Source organism: Mustela lutreola, chromosome 7, assembly GCF_030435805.1.
Source record: "Mustela lutreola isolate mMusLut2 chromosome 7, mMusLut2.pri, whole genome shotgun sequence".
Lineage (NCBI taxonomy): Eukaryota > Metazoa > Chordata > Mammalia > Carnivora > Mustelidae > Mustela > Mustela lutreola.
Window position 1 is genome coordinate 48,048,110 of NC_081296.1, and position 25,600 is coordinate 48,073,709.

Sequence of the window (25,600 nt, forward strand, 5' to 3'; positions counted from 1 at the left end):
ACATTCTTATTTAAAATCTACAGATATTAATTGAACACATAGTAGATACCAATCATTCTGCTAAGCCTAAGGGATATAAAGATAATTAAAGCATATCTAGGACAAAGCTACATAAACAACAACTATTTTACAATAGACTTTTTGTACTGTCACCTTAACCATGTACTGTGGGGGCAGAGAAGCTGCAGTAACAAAGTTTACTTTGCAATTTAACAAAGGGGGGAGGGTTGGTGGTTGGAGAAGGCTTTCATGGCAGATGCTATTTGTGTTGGCCTTTGGTGGAGCAGTAAGAATTCTACAGGTCCCTTGGGGCGCCTGGGTGGCTCAGTGGGTTGAAACCTCTGCCTTCGGCTCAGGTCATGATCCCAGGGTCCTGGGATTGAGCCCTGCATCGGGCTCTTTGCTCAGCAGGGAGCCTGCTTCCTCCTCTCTCTCTGTCTGCTTCTCTGTGATCTCTGTCTGTCAAATAAATAAATAAAATCTTAAAAAAAAAAAAAAAATTCTACAGGTCCCGAAGTTGGTGAAGGGCATTCCAGGACAAACAAGATACAATAGAAGCAAAGGCACTGAGGTATGCCCATGTACAACCTTGCAAAAACTGGTCACTGAGGATGGCAGAAACTACCAGCATAGAAGTCAAGGAATGAGCAGTAGAAAGATTAAGACCAGATTGCAAAGGCCCTTGAACACCATACTAAGAAGTGTAGACTCCTGAGGTACTGCAAAGCACTAGAAGGTTATTAAGGTGGGGGAATAAGAAGATCCTGCTGGCAGTGGGATTCCAGAGCAGGTCATATAGTCTTTCTTTTCTTTTTATTTGAGAAAGGAAGCAACAGGAATTGTTGTACATAAAGGGAGTGTTTTCGACTATACCTGGTCCTAGAGAACAGCGTTTAGCCAAGGCATGTTCTTGGTACAACTTAGCACACTATAATTCTTAGCACATCCAGACCACACTGATCTCCCCACTAAAAGGTTCACAGTGGTCCCCTTTACTATTGGTGTATTATATTCACACTGCAAAGCAAAAGGAGTGCCAAGCTGCATCTGGGATACTCTGCTCTGTGGATTTATGGTCTGACAAGATTTAAAGTTAGAAAAATACTTCAAACTGAACCTGTCACTAACAACTTTATGCTGTGGCTCTTTCCTGAGTCACCTGGCCACTGGGATACCAAGTCTGAAGTAGATGTTTCCAATGGTAAGCCCTATTGACATCTGCTTTATCATTCTTTATCAGCATAGGGGCACCTGGGTGGCTCATGATCTGCCTTTGGCTCAGATCATGATCCTGGGGTCCTATGATCGAGCCCAGCATCGGGCTCCCTGCTCAGAGGGAGTCTGCTTCTCCCTTTCTCCACCCACTGCTCGTTCTCTCTCTTGCTACTCTCTCTCCAATAAATAAATAAAATCTTTAAAAATCAATAAGGACACCAGCATATTGAAGCCTCTTCATTACCCAAAGGCAAGCTGATGATGTGGACAACAACAACCAAAAAGGGATTTTTCTCTTACTTGTCCACATCTGTTAGAAGTCTGAATCTATACAGCGCCTGGATAGCAAGGAATGCAATACTAATTATTTTTTATTGTTTGATTCTTCTTCATGACGGTCCCCCATGGCAGGAAATTGGTTAGTTTGCAGATCGGAGAAATCCAGGACCAAAGAGAGAAAATAATTGGAAATCCCTGTTTGGATGGAGTTGGGGGCAGAGTTAGCAATGGCATTCCCCAGCCGCCGCTCTCCTGGGGAAGCCCGACAGCCTCGTTCCCACCGCAGACTCAAATGTCCTCCATCCATGCAGATCAATTCGATTCCTAAGCCCGAATGACAAACTTAACTACCAATAATGCCTTGCACCGGGTTTTAAGCGACATAATCAACCGGAGAGGGACTTGTGTCAGTTAGACTTTGTTTCCTTAAAAAAAATCAAGAGTAACAGTGGTAAGAGAAGTTTTTAACAAGGAGGAAAACCCTAGACAGTTGTCTCTAAGATTCTTCACCACAGCTTCAAGGACAACCAGGAAAAGAGCTGCTATTTGAGGCAACTTCATTATAAAACCATTTTTAATAAGCAATCTTAACAAAGAGAGGGAATACTCTTGTGGAGAAACCCTCCAGGGACCCAGAGGCTGCCCAGTTAAGTTATTAGGAAGTTTCACACAAGGGACCAAACAGCTATTTCATTGGCCTCGGGGGACAGAGTTTAGTTTTCACCCGTTCTCCAGAGGCACTGGTGTTATCTTGTCTACTAACAGCAGAGACTGGTAACAATCAATTATCCCGACGCCCCGACTTGGTGAGGGAAAGTGAATTTTCAGTTTTGTCGACACAAAAAGACACCATGTAAGAGAGACAGATAAGTTGGCGCGATAGAGTTCATTATATACCAAAGACTTTCGTGAACGTGCAGCCAATGACAAGACCTCATCTGGATCTTTGCGTTCTTTAGGTGAAACGATAGGGACTCATTCTTGGAAAATGAAGAAATACCAACAAAGAGAAAAGAAAGTATGATTATCCCCTTACTGTACTGTCCAGCTATGTGAGGGAAATGATTCTTCGTGCTGATGAACAAAGTCATAGTCAACACAGCTGCCTACCTAAGGGGTGAACAGGATTTAGAATTCGGGGTTCCAATTTTTACACAGCTACATGCGGCCGAGTTAAAAAGGGTTGGAGAGACGTCGGCTCCTGGTGTATTAGAGTAGTTTCCGGCCAATTCGCAGCAGGAATAAAAGAAAGCAAGGAGAACCGCTAGCCACGCAATTCAAAGTGCATATGTATTTTTCAAGCTCATTTCTTTCTTCTGATTTCGACAGCACGGCAAGAACTGGTCTTACAATTAGACCTTAAACCTGGGAAGATGGAGAAAAAGTAAAACGCGCTTTCTCTTTAATAATCAGAACAGCCTTCCCTTTTTAGACTAGATCTTTCCTGCCCCATAAGCACTTTTGCTTCATAGTTGATCAGAGGAAAGGCCAGAGAAGAACCTCTATCTAAGGATAAGAATTCCGTCTGATTTTGGAAAAGGGACTGAAGTATGGAACATCTGCTTTATGTAACACTCACTAAATGACCGTGGCAATAAAAGCATTATTTAAAGGTCAGTGTATTTTTCACACACATTCTGTGGCTCCCCACTGGTTCTGAGATAAAGCTGAAACCTTATCGCTGCTCTTCTTGTCCTTCCTTATCCTTGTTAATACTCTATTCTAGTTAGACAGGTCTACACAGTCATCCCCAAACACCCCTTGATCCACCTGATTACACCTAATCCTTGCTACTCTTCTCAACTGAGCTCAGCTCACCACCAGCATTCCCAACTCATACAGGTAATCCAACTTGTGTCATAACCCTGCATTTTCTTGCAATTCCATCATTAACCAAAGTTTCCTCAAGAGGGTCTGTCCTTAGTCCTCAGATGCAGACTGATCTACTGGACAGTGAGTGTTAGGAGTTAAGCTTTCTATACCACTCTGTGCCTAATGCAATGCTGGGCACAGAGTAGGGGTTAGAAATACCAAGCGAAGAAGATCGGACTCCCAGCCTCATGGTCCTCCTCCAGGGAGTGGCTCTGTTCTGCTTTCCAGCTTTCCTTTCTCAGATCTCCAATTCCGGGGACCAGGGTTAGCTACCATACAAGCCCTTCCTTCTCTCCTACAAACATAACATCTAAAATGAAAGACTTACAGAGTAAGTCTCTTTCACTGAATCTGCAGCTTAATCCTGCATATTCTAGCATTTTCTGTTCTTCAACTACTTAAGACATTAGGAGCTACAGTAAATGCCCAGGAGATGAACAAGTAATACAAGGGAAAAGGCTATCAGTCTCTCAGAGGAAAAATGTTTACTCAGAGGGGGAGGTGAAGTGAGTGGAGAACATTCCACCGTGGGGAATCCAGGGAAAAGGGTCATCAAATAGCTTGGAAATAAAAACCTCAGGTACCATAACATGCAGATATGGACATCAATTATAATCAAAGGGGATCGTGTGACTACAAGTATACCAACTTCCTGGCAGCATAGCTGACAGAGTTACTATTAAAAAATTTGTGTAATTTGTAAAGAAAGTTAATGCAGAACAGTAAGTTTCTTCATATTTCAAACAAATTAGCATCTCTGTTTTTCCTACGTTTTTATGCCTTTGGACAACAGATCCCAATAAAGAGAGAAGCAGATATAACTGTAAATCTAAGGTTAAGTTCAGGTATGCATAAACATACTCAAAACCTAGATGTTTAATTCTCTTATGTATGCTTTTGGTATGCATTTCAATTCCCTAGGCATTCTTTTTACTTTCATGGTTTTGTTTGTTTTTGGTTAGGGTTCAGAGAAACCACAGTATCCTGAATCATACTACCCCTTAGTGGCAATGAAAGTTACACACGAATACCAAGACGGTTTGACCAAAGAATAATGCACAAATTTATTACAAATGTTACTGAGGTCCATTAAAGACTTCGTGGCAGTGAAAAACAGATTTGTGCTCTAAGAAATACATATCACTACTAGTGTGGAGGACAGAACTTCCTTTGGAAGCAAAAGGAACCATTTGAACTATTTTATTATGGAATCAGTTGAGTTGTATGAACAATGCTATCAAGTGGATGCCAGTTCTTTGATAAGTGAGGTTAGATTGTTAAAAAGAGAAGTGAAGATCATTTTGAAGTAAAAAGACAGCATGGTTTTATGTAGACCACTTAGTTTAAATGAATTTTTTTTCATATAGAAGGAATAACATCCCTCTATTTTATAATCGGTTGGTTCACCAAGCTTAGAAGCCTTTACAGGTAACATAGTCCTAGGTTTCAAGAACCCGAATCAGTTGTAGGAATGACAATTACACTGGACTTTCTTCCTACGGTTTAGAGTGGAAAGACCACTCTGAGGACTGACATTGTTACTGTAGCAGCATCGAGACTCTGTGGAGTGGCTTTCAATCTTGGCTGTATCCCGTCCTAGCTTGCTGTAGACTCCTGGGCCTCAGTTTTCACCTGCAGAGTGTGGAGAGTAGCGAGACCTACCTGACAAGATTGTGGTGAAGATGAAATAAATGAACATTTACGAAGTGCTAAGAAAAGCACCTAGTGCTTTGTAAGTGCACCACAGACACTGCCTCACATTGAGATCAGAGATAATGGCGTGGTGCTTCTTTGCGTGGAAGGCGTCAGTCTACGCTGAGACCTGACTCTGCCCATCACCAGATGGATGAGTTTGTCAGCGTTTTCACTTCTTGAAGTTGCTGATCTCTAGGATAATTTTGCTCATCCAAAATGGGGACCTAGGTAGAGCAAGGCTCATGAGCTGATGAGAAGATTGCATGAGATCATGCATGTAAAGCATGAAACAGAGCACCTGAACTATTAGAATTAACCACTCAGGGCTAGCTGTTCCTATCTCCTGGTATTTCTCCTCCTACCCCAGATTCCTGCCTTCGCTGAATCAATAGTAATGTGAAACTCTGCAACAGACACCCAGCCTTCTTCTTCTTTCTTTTTTTTTTTTTTTTTTAAAGATTTTATTTATTTATTTGACAGAGACAGAGATCAGAAGTAGGCAGAGTGGGGCGCCTGGGTGGCTCAGTGGGTTAAGCCGCTGCCTTCGGCTCAGGTCATGATCTCAGGGTCCTGGGATCGAGTCCCGCATCGGGCTCTCTGCTCAGCGGGGAGCCTGCTTCCTCCTCTCTCTCTCTGCCTGCCTCTCTGCCTACTTGTGATCTCCCTCTGTCAAATAAATAAATAAAATCTTTAAAAAAAAAAAAAAAAAAAAAAAAAAAAAAAAAAAAAAAGAAGTAGGCAGAGAAACAGGCAGAGAGAGAGAAGGGGAAAGCAGGCTCTTCGCTAAGCAGAGAGCCCGATGCGGGCCTCGATCCCAGGACCCCGAGATCATGACCTGAGCTGAAGGCAGAGGCTTTAACCCACTGAGCCACCCAGGTGGCCCTGACACCCAGCATTCTTTAAAGAGTGAGACAACCACATGTAAGAGTTTTACTAAATAGATAATCTCTAGTACATGCCAGCACCCGATAGGCCAGGCACTTGTGTGGATCATGGACTTTTTAAGGAGCTCCTCGCCATCTCAATCTACCCTTTTGAACCTGTGTTATGAAATGGGAACTCAAATACTTCTCCAAATTCAGTTCATGGATCTGATGTCCTACTAACAGAACAAACTTGAATCAACTAGAGGCTCTGATGGAAACACTTAACTACATATTCTGGGCTTTTTTTTTTTTTTTTTTAATGGAATAAACTGTGGTTTTTCAGGCTATGCAAATCTTCTACCTTGGAAGAACTGAGTGGCAGGGCCAAGTGCAGTCCATTTATATCTCAATATGATGAGCCAGAAATCCTGTTAAGCTGAGGCAGGGTTGGCTGTAGTCACACAGGCTGAGTCTAAACAAGGCAAACATTTTTGGGCAGTATTAGGGATTTTTTACTTCCCTGGGCTGGCTGATCTTGAAGGGACTAAATAGGTGTGACTCTGGGTGAGAATGGGAGATGTGCAGCAGGGAGAGCTTTTAGCACCCAGGGTTAAATCTTTCCCTTTCCTTTCACCCTGCTGTATGCCCTGGATCATGGTCCAAAATCCTGGATTATCTAATTTTTTTCCTCCTCTCCCGCACTTGCAGCTAAGTATGCTTTCCAGTTGTGAGCCCAATCTTCTAGAAGTGGTACATGAGGCATTGGTGTTTTCAGTGACTGAATTACCCCCCGCTTACCCCATCCCCACCCCAGGCTCCACCTTCAACCTAGTCTGTATGGTCCTCGAGAGCAAAGAACCTGCCAGCACATAGTAGGCTCTCAGTAAATGGTTGTCCATTGGTTAGCCCTCTAAGATGGCAGCATCGCATCTATTTTTGGTCACATACCATCAGAGGCAAGCTTTATGTCTGGGATGGCCGGTAGCCTCAGGAAGCCTGGAGAAGAAATGAATCCTCTGGCTACTTTGTGAGCACTGGGTTATCCCCTTTTCTGTTTCTCAATGGGTAGGTGGAATCTGGATGAAAGCCTACTAAGAGAAGTTCAGTGTGGCTTCTTCTCAGGCCTGTCCTAATGATACACCCTGCCAGCAGCAATTGAAATTATACTTGCTGTGAGTCATGCCGTGAGTCACATGGGTTGTCACGGCAACCTATTAACTATATAACCAAAGCACCTTCCATTAGCTTTGCCAAGAATGGTTCCTGAGTTTTCCTGGACTGTGAAAATAGTGTGGGTGAGCCCTAAGTTTGGTGCTGTGTTAAGAGTCTACAATCAAAAGGAATGGCCTCAAGGACAAGAAAAGAAAACGAGAAAATAAGGTTATTTTAGTTCTTGGACCTCCTGAGTAAATGGCAACAATCGTGACAAATTGTTGGGTTGGTTTTGTGATATCAACAAATGCCTAAGGAGAGGAGGTTGAGGCCTCAAAACTAATTTTCTCTAAGTCAAATTCAAAACCAAGTCTCTAGGGGTGAAAAGTGAATACATTAACCTATTCCACTTTAAATGACTGCAATAAACATTTTTTCTTTTTACAGATACAAAGGATTATTTCTCAAGGAAATATTCTGATTTGTACTAAAATATTTTAAATATTGAGTACTAAACTCTTTTTTATAAATAATATAGTGCTTTAATTTTATATGTTTGGTATTAGCCTACCACAAACAAACATTTGAAAACACACTAAATTGACGTTAGTGGCTATTCATGTTAAAATTAAAATATTTCAGAAAACTCCAAAGCACATTTTACTTTGTTATTTACTGGGAAAAACTGACATTAAATCGTATTAAACTGATACATTTTTCTGGCTGCTTTACTGAGTCGCCTGCAATTTTCATATGTGTGTAAAGTAAGTGCCTGTTCCCGAGTGTAGAAGAAAACAAGCAGACCAGACTTACACAGGAAGAATAAAGAATAGAAACACGGATGAGAACAGGAGGAAGTGACAATGATCTGTTGCTTCTGGAAACTATCTAGCAGTCTACCTGGTACCCTTCGGGTCTACACTGCGGCCCTTGGCTGATATATACGTTAAGGTTATGACTTCATGATGCTAAACTTCCTTCTAGCTGGAAAGAGCTAAGAGGATCTGTTGCATTTGTTACTTTTTCACCTCTTAATCCATCATATTCTAACATTTTAGTGTATGCAGAACAATCCAAGTAGAACGAGATTAAAAAGTCAGGGGCAAGTGACGAGTTGTCCTTGGCAAATAATAAAAACCAAAACAGCCGTTGATGCCATGAAAGAGATACTTATCCGACATGATACCATTTCAGCAGGAAAGACACCAGAACAAACTTGTGAAACACCAAAGTCAAAGCAATCTTTAAAGTGTCCAACCAAATATAGGTGCTATATAATCACCACAAAGATTAAATTGAAATTCTACACCATAGTGTAAAATTTATCTCGTAGGTCCCTATCCCACAAGTAAAAACTTCCTTTTCTGCTCACATACCAAAAGCAACAGCAACATTTCCTATCACCAATTGAAGAATATCACAAATGAAAGCATTCTCTGACCAGGTTGGTCACGACGACTTTGTACTAGAAACCTCAAAGCTTTGCCTTCCCCCACTGGCCAAGTAAAGTTAATGACAAACACCACCAGTGCCCTTCTCAGGAACTCTGGAGAATCTGAGTTCTCCAAAGACCACACTTGTGAATTCCTCTGAAGCTACTAATCACATTTCCTTTCCTGGGAATTTCTGGCTCAGCTCACCCAAAGCATTTTTTATTTGTTTATTTATTTATTTTTTTAAAAGAAGCATATAATATCTATGCTTTCCAGATAACGAGGTGGCCTAAAATACTATCAGGTGTCACATCTCTTCAGGTTCATTTTGTGGTTCTTGCACCTCTGACTGGTGTACCTGTGAGCTGACACTCTGGTCTGATAATATATTCTACAACTGTACATGTTAATTTGTAAGTTGAACCATCTCTCTGTGAGGGCGGTTAGGAAACCTGGATTGAAATTGCTAATGCGGGGTGACTTCAGCTGTCGATGATTATGTAGTCAAGCCTTGACCAAGGTTTCCAGAACTCTGGCTAAAAATGGAAGTCTTGTGACAGTACAAAAATGGATTCACACACTTCACTGATAGTGAAACTTTTTGAAGAACAGATGTCAAGATGCTTTAAGAGGAGCTGGAATTTAACCTCTTAAGAAAACTTATGGGCAAGCTAGGACAGTTTGGTTTGCAAGAAAAATCCGACAGATGCTAAAGAAGAAGTCATTTGGGTGATTGTTATGGGAGAAAGAACTGATTGATTTTCTTCTTCCTCACAAGTGGTAGGCCCTGTAGAGATGCTAAGATCAGAAATATGAAGGGTTGTCTGCTGAGTTGGGTGACAAAAACAATCTCCACATTGAAGTGGCATTGAAGACCTGCACTAACACGCAACTTGGACAATTCAATTTCTTCTTGGCATGTGCAAAGTTTTGTGTCAAATCTCTGTTTCAGTTGCTGTTCTTCCCAACTTGTCATTGGTCTGCTTTATCATGGGCCCTCTCCCCTAAATCATGAAAGTAAATATCAACCAAAAAAACCTAGGTGATTTCTGATCTCTTTTTGTCAATTAAATATTTGAATTACATAAAATGAACTTTATTTTAAATCTGTCGACACTTATTTGATGCTTGATGTCTAAGAATTTTCCTGCTGATTTCCAGAGTTAGAAAGGCAATCAAAGTCCACCCACTCTGGCTCTATTTTTCAAGCAGGCATATCTGGTGGGGTTAGTTAAGCCTTGGCTGCAAGGCCAACCTGGCTATATTGCCTCTTCCTGGAACACCAGCTTTTACTTCACTAGCTACCACTCCCGTGCTGCCATCCAAATCCTTCCATGAATTTAAATCTGACCACAAGTTATTGTTTCTGTAATAGGCCAATGAAATTATTCTCAGGGATAATAATTCCTTGAATCTCCTCATGGATGGATGGTCTATATATTTTCTAACGTCTCTGGTCTCTGTCTTATTGGATGAGGGGCACTCTTTGTATCCAGTGGAGTTGAACTAGTGGTTTATCCACTTATCCAAGAGCCAAGTCATAATGCAAATAATCAGTGGCTTTCTGTGTATTGCCAGGTGGCCAGGAGTCCATACCCCAAACCACCATCAACAATAGGCACAATCATCCGCTCCTGTTCGGGAGAGGCCCAGGACTGAGCTAGCAGAAAGACTGAATTACTTACCACCTCTAGAGTGGGTCCCTCCAGGCCAGGGACGAGCTCATGGGCAAGGCTGTGCAAGGAAGCGCTCTGTACCATGCCTGCCCTGCGGATATACAGAGGACTTCAGTCTCCTGCACTGTCAATCTCTCAGTCATCATGAGCTCAATTATGCACCGACAACAGCAAGAACAACAACAACAACGACGACAAAACAACCCCCAAAAAGCTAAGGGCCACAGACTACCGTGATGGAGGGACAGCCAACGGGAACTGTGCATTCTGAGATGGAGGTGCTGTCCTGATCATGTGTCCGTTACGGGCCTGACCTTTACTAATTTCCTCAAACAAACATTCCATTGAAGCCCATGGGAGAGCCAGGTAGAGAGACTGCAGGACTGGGCACTAAAAGGCCACCATCGAATTTGGTGGGGTGTTCTTTTTTTTTTTAAATGGTTTTTTTTGTTTTTTTGTTTTTTTTGCTTTTTTGTTTGCTACAAATACAGATAGACAGACAGACAAGCCCAAGAGCAGATTTCAAGAATCAACTGAGGCACAAGATAAACTACTTTGATGTTACACAGATTTTTTTTTTTCCCCAAATGCTTCACATGAAACCAAAAGCTTTAAAAGCATAATTAGGAAAAATTTGGGGACTCATCTTTTTTTGGCCCTAAATTGTGCCATAAATATCTCCACTGCTTGCCTTAGAAAGATGCCCAAACACATCTCATGGATAGCACATATCTATGGTCTAAAACAGTTATCAAATTCTAATGACACTACTAATTCAAAGTCTAAATATGCTGGTCAAGTACAGTGAAAGTTGACTGCCTGCATCAATGACGGATTAGTCTCATCCTAAGGTTCAAAGCACAAACATTATTGCTCAGATTGCAAAATCACAACACTTTACATTGACGTGAGTTTGTAAACTTATGGTGTAGTTCGAATGAAGGCAACTGATGAAAGCAGTTGAACCTGAGAAGTGGGAATGAATACAGAGTGTCAATCCAGCGCACATTTCCACATCAAACTTCCGATGCCATTTACCAGGGCCCTCGTGGGCCACAGTCATGGTCGAGCAACAGCACCTAGATTCCCAGTCAGTATCTCTGCCCCACAGACACAAGTACAAAACGGCCTAGATCGTGAACTGGTGGTGAGGAAAAGGAGACCAAAGTTTAAAAGAAATCCAGGTGATGTTTCCTAGAAACATACCAGCTCTTCTAAGAAGGATCCAGAATAGGGGTGATCGGTAAGTAATTAATTGATCCTCCTGACTAGATTTGATGATTTTTCTAAAGACTAATGACTTGAATCACTAGAATTCAGCAGACTATGGCTAGACTCTCTTTAACACACACTCAGTACAAACAGGTGGAGATGCACCACTTCCGACCACTACAGGTAGAGAAGTATGACCTCTGTTGACCATGGATCACAGCTGAAACATTAGTTTATACTTGAAGGGTCACAGCAGCCAGACATATGCGAATTCCAACTCTTCAGAAAACTTTGGATTAAAAAAAAATGCATTACTTACATGTATGTGTCTTCTTCGTTACTGAGATACCTAGAAGAGAAGAAAGAATGACAAAGGTAAGAAAGTGTCCTGTGGGTGCTTTTTTGGAAAGCGTGTCATTCACAGTACTCAGGAGAGCATTTGCTTGGATGGCAACGCAGAGGCCAGGTTAGTCTCAGTCGTACCTGGTGGTGTCACCAGACCTACCCCAGAACAACAGAACCACGAGTGACAGGGATGGCAAACACCGGCTACTGGTTTAGAACATTCTGTGGTAAAAAGCAGCGTGGACAGTGATTAAACAAGGTGAGAGAAGACTCTCTGTTTTCATTTTAAATAGGGCGATGATCATATTTAGAGGCAGAGTGGGGAAGATTTAAGACACAAGAGAGAGATATCAACCTTCTCAGACAAGGGTGAGCTGAGCTGTGGCCATTGATTCGGGGTTTACTTTGTAATGAAAATGACTCTGCCTGCTCACAGGAGGCATAAATTTTTTTTGGTGAAAGGAAAAACATCCACAAAATGTACCTATCTGTCCGTACTCCTTAAAGTCAGAAGGGATATGGCCGCTACTTCTCTGTGAACGGTACTAAAACTTAACACAAACAGTATGAAAACACGAGGGATTCATGAGTCAGCAACCTTGCTGCGTCCAAGATGATTTATGGAGAGCAGGTGAATGCCGCTAAGCAAGACTCGGCACATAAGACCACAGAAAGCTAACACGAACGCACGCTCCAGTGCAAACTATGCTATCTCTGTTTTGGAAGGAGCCCATCTTGAACTCTCTGCTCTGTCCTTCTTGGGGGATATTCCTGAGACTAAATAGGTTCAAAGTAATACAACTCTTGAAAACATTTAGCCTGTGACTAAGCACTGTGGTAAACCTTGAAATTTTTTTCTTTTAAGTTATTAAGAGAACTATTTAACCCTCCTCTGGAAAGTAAAAGTTGTCGAAAAATTTGGCAGACCCATTACTTAGCTATGGAACAAATCGTACAGGGGAGAAATCTGAAAATCCACGGTAGACATTAAAAAAAAAAAAAAAAAGTTAGTTCCAAAGTTGTGCGCCAAGACCAAAATCACACGCTTGCTCCCCTCCACAACTTTCCAAAGGGCTTATTTAGGGAAGCTGAAATTACATAGCCCAACTCATATTCCCCACCCCCCTTTTTATTGAGGAAAACTAAACTATTGTTTTTCATCATGTTTGAGTTGGCTTCTCAAAGTGAAGTTAGAACCCTCAGCAAGAGCCTTGAAGGCTCTCTCACACAGGAACTATAGAAAACTTTCTAGATTTTTTTTGAAAGAAGCTTTATCATGGGAAGGGAGCTTCCCCCAGCAGCAAGTGTGAGTGAAGTTTAAAATCTGAATACAATTTGCAACTCCAGCTCACAACACCAGCACCAATAAATTGATACGTTAGTGCTCCTTCAGCATTATGAGGGCTATATGTGTACTTTCCTTAGGAAATAATGCTTTCTGTAAAATCACTTTGAAGAGAAAGTGCTTATGCTGTCACTCCTGATTATTCAGAACCTCCACACAATTGGATTTAACACAGCCCAAAACAGACCTATCTATATTCGCTGAGTGTGGAACTATTTTCTCCTGACATCCAAAGCCCTGACGAAAATACCACTGCTTTGACTTTTCTACTTAAATTTATTATACAGCGTGAGGCAGTGTTCTCATCAAATATTTTCATGATGATTACATTGATAATAGATTCTGAAAATCTTTTCAGGAAAGCTGCCTGATCTCAGAGAGCTAAAACCACTCCTATCTGTCCCCAGGAGCAAGCATGAGCCTGCATCAGAGCCAGCTCAGTCCCCTAGTTTAGGTGAGCAGCCACTTAGCGACTGATATGAAGAACTGGGGGATATGTCCACCTAAAAGTGGCTAGATTTAGCAGATAAAATGCAGGACTCCAGTTAAATGTGAAGTTCAGATACGACTCTGCTGTGTATCCAGAATTCAAATTTAACCGAGCATCCTGTATTTTATCTGGCAACCCTAATGCATACAAATAAAATGTAAACTCTATCTGTTCTATACAGTGAAGAATATAAAACAAATTAATAGCACACTTATACGGAGAAAGCCTTAAAAAACACACCCCTCCCCTGAAAGCGGTATTTTTTAATAAAAAGTGTATTGTTTTAACTATGGAGACAGGACTATGCATAATATTTAATTATTGCTTTTACTTCATAGCCATTAGGAAGACAAAATTCTATTACCCTCCAAAAGCAAACAAATGAAAATGATATGAACACACAAAAGACAAATTTAATGGAACGATCGGAAAGTTTATGTGGAATTGCCTTCTTCCTCCTCTCCTACAAAAATAACATTTTTGATCAAACTAAGGTCTTGAATTTTGTGTCACTCCTTTCTCTATAGAAGCTCTAGTACTTCACAGTAACTGATTCTATAGAAACGTTTAAAAAAAAAAAAGCAACCCCCCCCCCCCAAAAACAAAAAACAAAGCAACAACCAAAAAAAGGGCACCTGGGTGGCTGAGTCAGTTACATATCTGACTCGATTCATGATTTTGGCTCAGATCACGATCTCAAGGTGCTGAGATTGAACCTCATGGAGCCTGCTTAAGATTATCTCCTTCTCCCTCTGTTCCTTCCTACCCAGCCCCCTGGTCTGTCTCTCCACCCCCACTCCCCCCTCACCTCTCACCCCCACCGAGAAAAAGAAAGAAAGTAAGCAAAAACCATCCTCAGTTCACAGATGGGTCAGTTGAGGCTCAGGAAAGTTTAATTAGCACAATAAAAAGCTTTCTGTGGAAAGTTAATATCCTCTTGGAATCACATCCATGGCTCATGTTTAAAAACCCTGGTATAGACAGTGCCTCTGAAAGGAGTAAATACTCAAAAAAAGATTGATTCCCAGGACCATATCACTCAGCAGTCAGTAAATAATTTAAACCTATGGGACCCTGTCCGCAGTCTCATCCCAACCAGGGAGCCTCACCAGGGCTTGCGTGAATGAAGTCCTCCAAAAGAGAGGCCTGCGGTGCCCTTGTTTGTGAACAATAGCCATTTCTTCACCCTTCATTGGGGGTGGGGTGAGTCTCCCCCTTTAGTCTTTCTTCTCCTTCCCTCAGAGATTGTAAGCATCCTGTCTTTCTTGCCAGAAAGTGCCTCCTTCATGAGACCACAGCAGTCACACACTGCCCATTCTCGTCCTTAGCACATCCAAAGCTAATGTTAACAGCAGCGGTAGGAGAAGCAGCTCTGAATAATGAATTGTTGGAAAAACCGGTTTTCTAAAGATAAATTATCATGAGTATTTAGCAGGGGCAAATAGCTCTCATTCTACCCAGCAGAAAAGAATACGCTTTTTAAAGTTAGCTCAAGATCGCTGGGTCTGGGATCAGGCCTACTTGGGCTTGCATTCGTGGCCCGTACACTTTCCTGCCTCTTGGCTGACAGGCCTTGGGCAACTGACTTAACTTCTCTGGGCCTGGAGTTTGTATTTGTGTCTTGAGTTTATAATTGTGTATCATCACGATAATACTCAAAATTCTGCTATGAAAATTAAAATGAAGTTAAAGAGCTTTCCAAACTGGAAAGTGTGATAGAAACATTAAAAGGGTGGGCAACACGCTCGGTCTTATTGTAGCAAGGCTGAATTAGCATATTCTACTGAAAGTTATGTCATAGCTACTCCTGATGTCCCTGGGTTTCACTCTGACATAGGGCCTAAGGACTCTGGTTTTCCGACCAAGTGCTCTGACTTGAAAATTTCTAGTTGTTGGAGAGAGACAGAAACCAAGTTCCTAAAAGTAAGTGTGTGCTGTTCTAGACCCTGAACTCCACTGGAGTCTTTACTCTCTGAAATCCAAGGAAGACACTTGTTCATTGGCAAGTGTGCTAACTAGACTGCTGTTTAGCACAGGCAAGGGACTTTGATCACCACCACCAAAGGGTGTCAAACTGAGTCCAGCTGTTGTGAAGATTTTGATTCACTGCCAAGTGACTGGGAAGAACACCAAGATCCTTCCACTGAGATTTGCAAACAGGCTGCCGAGCAGAGTAATGCTCTCTGCAGAGCCTGTGGAGGCAGGGAGCTGTGGGAGAGCACTGGGGGTGGGGGTCAGGGTGGGCGGGCGGGGGTGGGGGGGTGCCGGGGCGCTCAGCAGCCTGAGCCAAGAGGGAACTCACTGGTTGGTTTGGGCAAATCACTGAACTTTTCTGGGCCTTAGTTTTCTCATCTGTAGAATGAGATGGCTGAACTGCATGATTTCTTAATTTTCCTTCTAGTCCATTGATCAAGGGCTCCTTGCCCTGCTTTCTAGCTATTAGACCAAACCTCCTCTTTTTAAGCAACAGGCTGCCAGATCTATTTCTCACTGTACAAAATCTAATGTAGCTCACAATCAAAGGTAACCCCCTGAAACTTTTTTCTTTTTGCCTTTAAAAACCAAAGAAGAAAGAAGGCAATACCCACAAAAGGTTATATAAGTAAAAGCTACACTTCTTTTGGGTGATATTTTAAAATTATCTGGGCTAGAGAAAAATGGTACCTTTTGATAAAGTTGCAAGACTCCTTATATTTCACCCAGATCATATAGAGAGAGAGAGAGAAAGAGAGAGGAGAAAAGAGAAGAGAAACATTTCCAAGTAATACTTTAATTTCTAATTTAATAACAGAACATCAGTTTTAAATTGTCAATTAACACCCTTGAAATTAAGAGGAAAAATCTCCACAAATACTGTACTCAAAGTAGAGCTTCTAATACAGCAAGACTGCCTGACTCTATTTAGCCGACCATGCTTCAAAGTAAAGCAAAGGAAATGTCATGAAAATACCACAAATTTATCACTGTCACGGTTATCAGTAGTTTGAGAGTTAGAGCTATCACAGAGCAGAGCACTTTAGGAATGTAATCTGATATTTCCAATCAGTGCCAAATCTGGGACCAATTAACTTCCTTGATGGACTTCTTATTGTCTCTTGGTTTCTAGGCAATTGTCTGGGTACCAAGTTTATTTTAAATTTTTTTGGTGGAGGGGTAAGAAATGGCATTTTTCCTCTTTCTCAGACATGCCAATTACTAAACTAGCATTTCCAGAGGCCCTGCATTCTCGACAAGACCCTAACTACAGAGATGTCCTTTGCCACTCTGCCATTATTCAGTCTGTGTGCCTTCTCTTATTCTCTTTCCTAATGAGATAACAGTTGTTGAGACCCAGATATTTTCCACATGGGTAAGCTCTGTGTTAGAATAAAAAACAAAAAGAAAAACAAACGCAACAAAGAATACTTAAAATGAGATGCAATGAAGTTTTCTTTTTTCTTCCTTTTGTTTTTTAAATATGTCAATGTTTCTTGGGGCACCTGGGTGGTTCAGTCAGTTAAGCACCTGCCTTCAGCTCAGGTCATGATCCTACGGTCGTGGGATCGAGCCCCAACATTGGGCTCCCTGCTCAGCAGGAAGTCTGCTTCTCCCTCTCCCCTCTCCCAGCTCATGCTCTCTCTCTCTCAAATAAATAATTAAATCTTAAAAGAAATAAACATGTCAATGTTTCCCTATTTCAAATGACTCTATGTGGCAGGGAGGAGGAGATGTGCTAAATGATAATTAACAAAATCTTTAATTGGCCAACTCATGAGTCTATACTAGATCCACACCTTAATGCTGAGTTTGATTTCTAGAAAAGGAGTCTCCTAATCTGAAGGCTTTCCCAGGATTTATTCTCCCTCTTCACAAGGTTAAGGAGTTAAATAAGACGCCCATTATTCAAGCTGTGAGGTCTTGGGTCAATCCCCTAACTTCTAAGTCTCCATTTTCCTACCCATGAGTTGGGGGCAAAATTTTCAATGCTGGGTTTATAATAAGGTTTCAGTAAGAGAATTCACCCGAGACATGTAGCAGAGTGTCTTGTTCCTACTCAAGACATTTCTATGCACAGACACTTCACACTGGACCAACAGAGAGCTATCCCCTGGGTGGACACAGGCATACCCAACAGGGCAGTGGGGTCATTAAGACATAGAATCTGGCAAATGAGTGTTTGAGAGCTCAGGCAGAAATTTCAAAATAAAATCTGGAATGTGTTAACCTCCTTCTTTCCATATTATCAGCGAGCATAGTGCAAAGTGTACAAAGCTGCTGCGTTGACTTGCTCTCTTCTATACTTCTCTTTGACTTCCTCCTTGTAAGGAGCTTGTAGGTAAAAGAGCAATTTATATGCAGTGAATGAACACGAGCTAAGAAACCAAGCCCAGAGTTTAGGGTTTTGTTTTTGAATCTGAAGGGCTAAAAACAGTTTAATAAAGACAAAAACTCTCACGTTGTGCTGGTCCTTTGCCTCCCTCCCCCAACCCAGAGCTGTCCTACGCACTTTCTCCATTCCATAGGCAGTCAAGGAGAGAACCCCTGCAGAAGGCAAGAGCGGGAACACAGCCCGAGCGCGGCCTCACCAAACAGAGGGACGTTACAAAACAATGTCCTTGTCTAGGACAAAAGAGCTATTAATGATAATCAGTACATATTACTGAAAGTGCTCCAAGTAATCTCTGGACTTTGTTTCAAAAATTCTTAATGGACACTAATGCTTAGAGTTCACTCAAAAGAGAAATAAATTATGTGCCAGGGTTGCAGGGACCAAGGACAACACTCGGAAGGCATCAAAGCATTAGCAATGTTACGACAATCAAACATTTTGTAATTGCATTAAAAAGCCTTTAAAAATCATTTAGAAATACTAATTATGAAGATAAATAATACTTTAATGTGAGCATTCCTTTGTGTTGATTTGAGCCTAGGTTGAGCTCCTTTGGTAATAATATTTCAGTTCTTTTACCAATCAAGGTGCTTTATGCAACATGAAAAGAATCTCCATTTTAGTGTGAAAAATAGAGTAGGCATTGATAAGAGGATTTTTTTCCCCTGTGTTTTGAACTAAAACAATTGTGTATGTGTGATTGCCTTCCATCTCTAGGTCATATTTCCTGACAGTTGTGCCCAGAAATATCTTTTAGTTTTAGGCAAGCAGGCAAGAGCTATACCCTCTCTCTAGCTCTCCCTTTATCTTTGACAAAACAGTTCCAAGAACAAAACCTCATTCCCAGTCCTGCAGCAAAAGCACCAGAAAGCCACCATCAGTCTATCCTAGAAAGAAATTTAGAGACGAAACTTATTCGGGAAACATCCATCTTGTCCCTTAGAGATTATTATCTAATGCATTATGAAAAGTCCACACCTAAGGAGGGTAATTTCTCCTCTTATGGCTTGTTGGTGCCAAATGCATGATTAGCACTAAAGGACAGTAAGAATAATAAGAATCCTGTTCTTTCAAATTGATTTCCTTTTATCGAGTCTCTATATTGAAAATGGAGCTATCCATTAAATATTACTCATTGACTTAACTTTGCTCTTGGAGCTCTGAGCAGAGATGTGAACTGACAACCATCAACACTTCCAGCTTAGCCTTCTGGAATTAAGTAGTGTCATAAGTGAATAATTCAATTCAGGTAAAAGTCACCAGGTCTTACCATGCTTTTCCAGGAAATGCTTTACTTTGTGTAGGTCTGAAATCTGTTGAAATTGTTTATCTTTGCCACTAATATGGGCAGGTACTGACTTGAACTGTTTGTAGGTGACTTGCCTGAATGCTGTCAAACACGTGCCTAGAGTTGCAATCCCCAAACTCGAAGCTACCAGAACTGGTTGGATGAGGATGACTGGAAGATTAGAGTTGTGGCCCCAAAGCAAGTAAGGCACTATAGATACTTTTCACATATTTTGGCCCTGTGTAGTCACCCTAAATCATACCTCATGGGGCATATCAGGTCAAGGCAAGTGATGACTAAAGAAATCTCATCTAGTCGGCAGCCACCCCAAGAGCAAAGTCTTGTCCCAATGGCATAAGCATGGATAGACCAAGGGTATACGAGTTATGGCAAAATAGGAGACAGTTCCATGGGTTCACTCATGTCTCAAATCACCTAGAAAGGAGAGGGAATCTGAAGTGGAAGCAATGGGAATTTGGTTCTAAATTTTGAGGATATGAGCTCTACTGTCAGAACCAGGATCAACACTAAAAGCCACAAGGGCCACCTGGGTGGCTCAGAACTGCCTTCAGCTCAGGTCATGATCCCAGGGTCCTGGGATTGAATTCTGTGCTTCTCCATCTCCCACTCCCCCTGCTTCTGTTCCCTCTCTCGCTGGGTCTGTCTCTGTCAATATGATCTTTTAAAGAAAAAAAAAAAAAAAAATATATATATATATATATATATATGTCACAAGATCCAGGTGCTGGTGTGCCTGCATGACTCAGCTGGTTAAGCATCTGACTCTTGGTTTTGGCTCAGGTCGTGATCCCAGGATCATGACATTGAGCCCCAAAGCCCCATGTTAGGCTCCCCACTCAACAGGAAGTCTGCTTCCCCTCTCCTACTGCCCCTCCCCCAGCACACTCTCCAAAATAAATAAATAAATCTTTTAAAAAAAGCCACAGGATCCAAAGGGATATAAAATAAATATTGATATTTATTTCTAGTGGAGAGGTGTCTTCAACTATTGCTGAACATAAAAGATACTATTTAAAGGTCTGTAAAGAACTTTTAAAAATGCCAACATTAATCATCTTGAAAGAAAAAAGATGAAAACTCCAATTAAATAAGTATTTTGTAGCCTCTCTTCTGATGACAGAATTTTAAGCAGTTTTCTCTGGATTGGCTGCTGCTGGGTGATAATTCAAGAAAAGAAACTAGTCACCAAGGTATTTCCTTTGCATTCACAGAATTTATCGAGTATGATAATTACTGGGTGAGATGAATAAACTATTTTCCCATATGAGTCTGGAAGCTTCAATTTCAGTCTTAGCTCAGTCACTTGCCAGCTGTGTGAATGTGGCCAAGATACTTAATGTCTCTGAATCTTAGTTTCCTCATCTCTTAAAGAAGGGAGAAAAAAATCTTTTCTTCTTCTGGTGGTCATCTGACCACCAGTAATATAGGCTTTCAGAAGTAATTATGGATGTACACAGGGTTTTCACGGTAGCATTGTTGCCAACAGCAAAAGGTTAGGGAGGAACAACCCAAATGCCAACAGGATGAGAAGATGAGATAAATAAACCATGGTCTATCTATGTAATGAAATACGCCGCCATCAGTAACTAATGAAAGGTTAATTGCAAAGAAAGACGTTCTAGCTGTCTTCAGAGAAACAACAACAACAAAAAGACTCTCAAACTCCCCAAGTACAGCATGACTCCATTTCTGTGAAAAGAAGAAAAAAAGAAGACAAACCATTTAGAAAAAAGAATAAAAAAACATGCACCAAATTAATGAGAGTGGAGGAATTATGGATACTTTTTCATTTATTTTCTTTGTCTCTACTTGGAAATTTTCTATAATAAATCTGTGTAAATAACATTTAAGACTAAGAAAGAAAAGCTAAAATATGCACCTCCCAGGGTTGCTGTGAGGATAAAATGAAATAATGAATGGAAATGTTGATTTCATTTTTTTTTCTTTATTATTCCAAACATCATCTCTCTGTGACCACTAGGAGACCTGGTTTCCTATGGCAACAACTAATTGCATTACACTTTCCAGGGAACTCTATCTGAGTCTGAAGAATGAGCATGATGACATGGCCAGAATCTTTAAGGAAGGCCCCATGGTGGTGGACAGTCTGATGGTACAGTTTGAAGTAGTAATCAAACCACTAATCCACGTGCTGAAAAAGGGTCTGAAAATAAGCTTTGCTTAGTTCAGTGTGTTCTCCATAATGTTCCAGAATGCAGTGAGAAACCTAGACTTTGATGCTGGGTGACTCTTGACTCCTAGGAAAACAACAATCCTTTAGCTACCAAATAGAAGTTCAGTTTATGCTGATGACTACAGGGTATCTGCTCTTGGGTTTGTGGAGAACTCCACAGAGCAGGTACTGCCTCAGAGGCTGATCACTAATCCCTCCAGGCAAGAGTGAGCCCTTTGTCATTGTCCCCTGAGAAGTCTCTGGGACGTACCTCCGTGAAATGTGAAGAGCAGGATTTTGGAGACAGGGAGACCCAGGCTGCATGCCTGACCTCATCAACCTTCACTAAGTGACCATCACTGGAATCATTTCTCTCTAGGCAAGCTACTTCACCTGAGTTGCAGTTTCAATTGCTGTAGGATAGAAGTAAGAATACTGTTGTCTCTATAAGAGAAAGGAGGAGACCGGGATACAGAGACAAAGAAGATACACAGAGAAGGTCATGTCAAGATGGAGGCAGAAATTGGAGTCATGAGGTGATATGCCAAGGAATGCCAAGGATGGCCAGAAACTACTGGAAGGTAGGAGAGAGGCTTCCAGAAATTCTTCTCTAGAGCCTTCAGAGGGAGCATGGCCCTGCTGACACCTTAGTTTTGGACTCTGAGCATCCAGAACTGTGAGAGAATGCATCTCTATTATTTCAAGCCACTCATTTGCAGCAATTTGTTACAGCAGCCCTAGGAAATTGATGACAAAAGTCCAGGAAATTTTATGAGTTTATGGTATCTGACAATACTCTGGGATCTTTCAGAAGTAATGGTGTGGCAGTTTTCTTGCTGCCCCTCCAAATTCATTCTCCCATTCTTCCACAGCAGGTACCTTTTTGGTGGGCACACAATAGCCCAGATAGGGACTACATTTCCCAGGGTCCCTTGGGGCTGGGTATAGCCATAAGACTAGGTTCTCACTAAGAAACGTGAGCAGATAGTGTGTGTGGAAGTTCCATGTCACTTAAGAGGAAATTGCTTGCCTGGGATATCCTGTGTCTTTCTTCTCATGGACTGGAACATGGATGAAGTCATGGCCCAGTACTGCCCCTTTGGAGACAGGACCCTAGAACTCGTAAGCCTGCCTGCTTCCCTGGCAGTTTCTGTGGGGTCAAACACCACAGGAAAAAGAAGCAAATTTCTACCTCATATGAACTGCTGTGTTCTTGGGTCTCTGTTATTACCCTAACAAATATATAAGGTTAAGAAACAACTCTAGATTATAGCTTAGAATTACCAAATATTAGATGTGGAAGAGATAAGAAATTGTATCACTCCCTGGAAAAGGACAGAAAACTGGTTCTGAGAGGGACTAAGTGACTGGTACCAAGTCAGCCAGACAATAAGAGAGAGCAGCACTCCACTCTGCTCTGTGGCCTGGTATGTTCAAGTACAAGACATCTCAGCTGGATCCAAGGAGGTTTCACCAGCATCACTGACAAGCATCCTCTGGGCCAGGCAAGTTTTTGAACTGTTAATCAGTTAGTGTCAATCTTGTGTTCAAGTTCCTTTCATGGCTCATGAGGTCCTCCAGAAGCCTCCCTGGTTCTCTACCTCATGTCCTCTTCTCCCTGCCTCATCTCTCTTGCTCTTCTACATGCACCTTCTTGAATTTTCTCTAAAGCTCTAAGCTTGCTTAGGCCTGGAGTCCTTTCTGCTTGGAATTCCCTCTACCTGGTTCAATTTTCCCTCTACATCTCCCCAGGCCTTCCTCACAGCCACTCAGAACTCAAAGGTGGAATGCTCTCCCCTGGCTTATCTAGACCTGTGTTCCTACTTTGCTTTACTCTTCATAAAAGTGTTTCTCTCCCTCTGACATTCTATTAAATAGCTGTTGTATGCCTTTCCAACAATGGCAACTCTTAAAGGCAGGGACTTCATGTTCCTGGATTATCACTGTATTTTTGAATGCTGACAGCAGTGCCTGGCACATAGTAGGAACTCGAGAAACTCTGTCAAATGAATGAATAAAGATGGCTCCCCAAAGCCACGTGTCTACTTTACCAATTGTGCCCTCAAAGCCTAGTCCTCTGAAAATGTATGGACAATACAGGAGAACAGAAACGGTGAGGCAGAGGCTAAATGAGATGGTCTGGGGGCACAGAAGGAAAGGTTTGCATGGGTGAAGAGAAACTGGAAAGCTACATACAAAGAGAGAGGCGGAGAGAACACATACCAACCCCAGGGCCCAGATGCTGAGGTCAGGCAATCAATAGAAAAGTTAAAATGGCGCTCTTAAACACTTCTGATAAAATCAATTTGGTCATTACCACAGCTGAACACAGGGCACGGAGGCCTCATCTGTTAGAAAGATCTTTATGATCTTGTTAACGGATCCCCGACACAGAAGCTGTAAAGGTTATAACCCAACTTGTAAAGCTAATCTCATATTGGCTCCGGGATAATAAAGAACCAACAGAAAAATTCCCACTTAAACATATGTTAGAGCAAAAAGAAGAGCTTGCGTGACTTCTCCTATGGCAATTCAGAATAGTTTAACTTTCCCATTTCTGAGACTGAGAAAGCAGTCCTGGAAATAACGATTTTGGTATTCGGGGTTCTTAGATATAACAGCTTAGAAGTTAACTTGGGGTTAGCAATCTCCCTTCTAGTCAAAGTGATTTAAAAATAAAAGTCAGCACTTTTATTTTTATTTTTTAAAAGACATATATATATATATATATATAGAGAGAGAGAGAGAGAGAGATAGTTATCTATATCTATATATATGAAATCCCTCGATGATGATGATTATTATTATTTAATACGTGAGTTTGGGTCACTCTTCTTCAACAGAGTAATGCTGCATTATTTCTCCATCATACTCCTCGGGACCACGTGGTCTATGTTAGTGCAGAAAGGAAAAACCAGTTTATGCTGCAAAGCAGGTCCAGAAGACAAAACAAAATAACCATCTCAAAACCTTTCTGGGCGGCCTTGAAAAGAACACAGGGCAGAATGTGAGTGTACCAGGCATTTAGCTACAGACTGACATCTGAAACATGCAGGGATGAAATGATACAATGTCTCTGATCTGCTTTAAAATGCTTCAGCAAAGCAGAAAGGGATAGATGAAGCCCAAGAGGACAAAATCTTGATAAGTGTGCGATCTGGGTGTTTGGCATACAAGAGCTCACTGCACTGTTGCCTCTCTTTGTGTGTATGTTTGAAATTTTCATAACAAAAGGCCCTTATTGGCTGGAAAACTTTAAAATGAGGCCCAGTCTCCCACACCTAAAGCGTGTGAGAGATTCTGCCTGAACTTGTGAATAGGCTGCAGTCACAGCTCCCCAAATGCCAAAGAAAGTGTTCCTCCCTGGAGCAGGTTTGAATGCTTTGGAGAGCAGATACCTTCAGAATATGTACTTACTTACTTAGCCATTGATTTTATTTATAAAAAGAAACATTCAATATCTTTTATCCCTCCTCCTTAAATTCTTGTTTTCAGTGGGCTCTTACTTTTGTCAATGGTGGTTTTGTCAACTACGATACATGTTAGGAACACAACCTCATCGGTTGATGAAAAAATACTGGAATTTGTTAAGGCCATGTGAAGGGAACCCGCGTAGAAAACCCACAGAAAATAAATCAGAAGACCTGACGTAGAAAATGCGTAGAAAATAAATCAGAAGACCTGAATTGGAATTCTACCTTCCCCTCCCCTGGCTCTCTGCCATGTTTTGATGATACTTCGATGAGTCTACCCTCTTGACAAGCTTGCGCTTGGTTCCCTTTGTTCTCAGAAGCCCATGTTTTGTGGGTCAGATGAAAGTCCCATCAGTGGCGTATAACACCAGCCCTCCTGAGAAGTGCGTCCCTTCGACTACATAGAAACCTAAATAAATTAGAAACTCCTTGGTTAATGATTTCAAACAAGAACCCGAGAAATGCTGGGTACTTTCTTCAGTGGTTACTTGAAGGTGGACGGTTGTTTGTAACTTAACAGTTCAGTCCCTTTGCTGGTACTTTCAATTCATCATTCAGACTAACAATCTGATGTTCATTCAAACAAGATGTAGCATTTCCCCATCAGGGTGGTGGTGGTGGTGTTATTGTCATTGTTTTTGAGTCTGACATCTTCAAACTCCCTTGAAAATTATCCAAGGTCAACTTGCAGTTTGC

General features: G+C 41.5%; 1 protein-coding gene across 1 annotated transcript in view; it reads right to left on the bottom strand.

Moving 5' to 3' along the window:
• Window positions 1-25,600, bottom strand: part of RORA (RAR related orphan receptor A) — a 708,416-nt gene that overhangs the window by 170,391 nt on the left and 512,425 nt on the right. Inside the window, exon 2 of the mRNA XM_059180676.1 lies at window positions 11,720-11,749. Coding sequence (XP_059036659.1) covers window positions 11,720-11,749 — 30 coding nt within the window. The remainder of the gene's footprint in view (window positions 1-11,719; window positions 11,750-25,600) is intronic.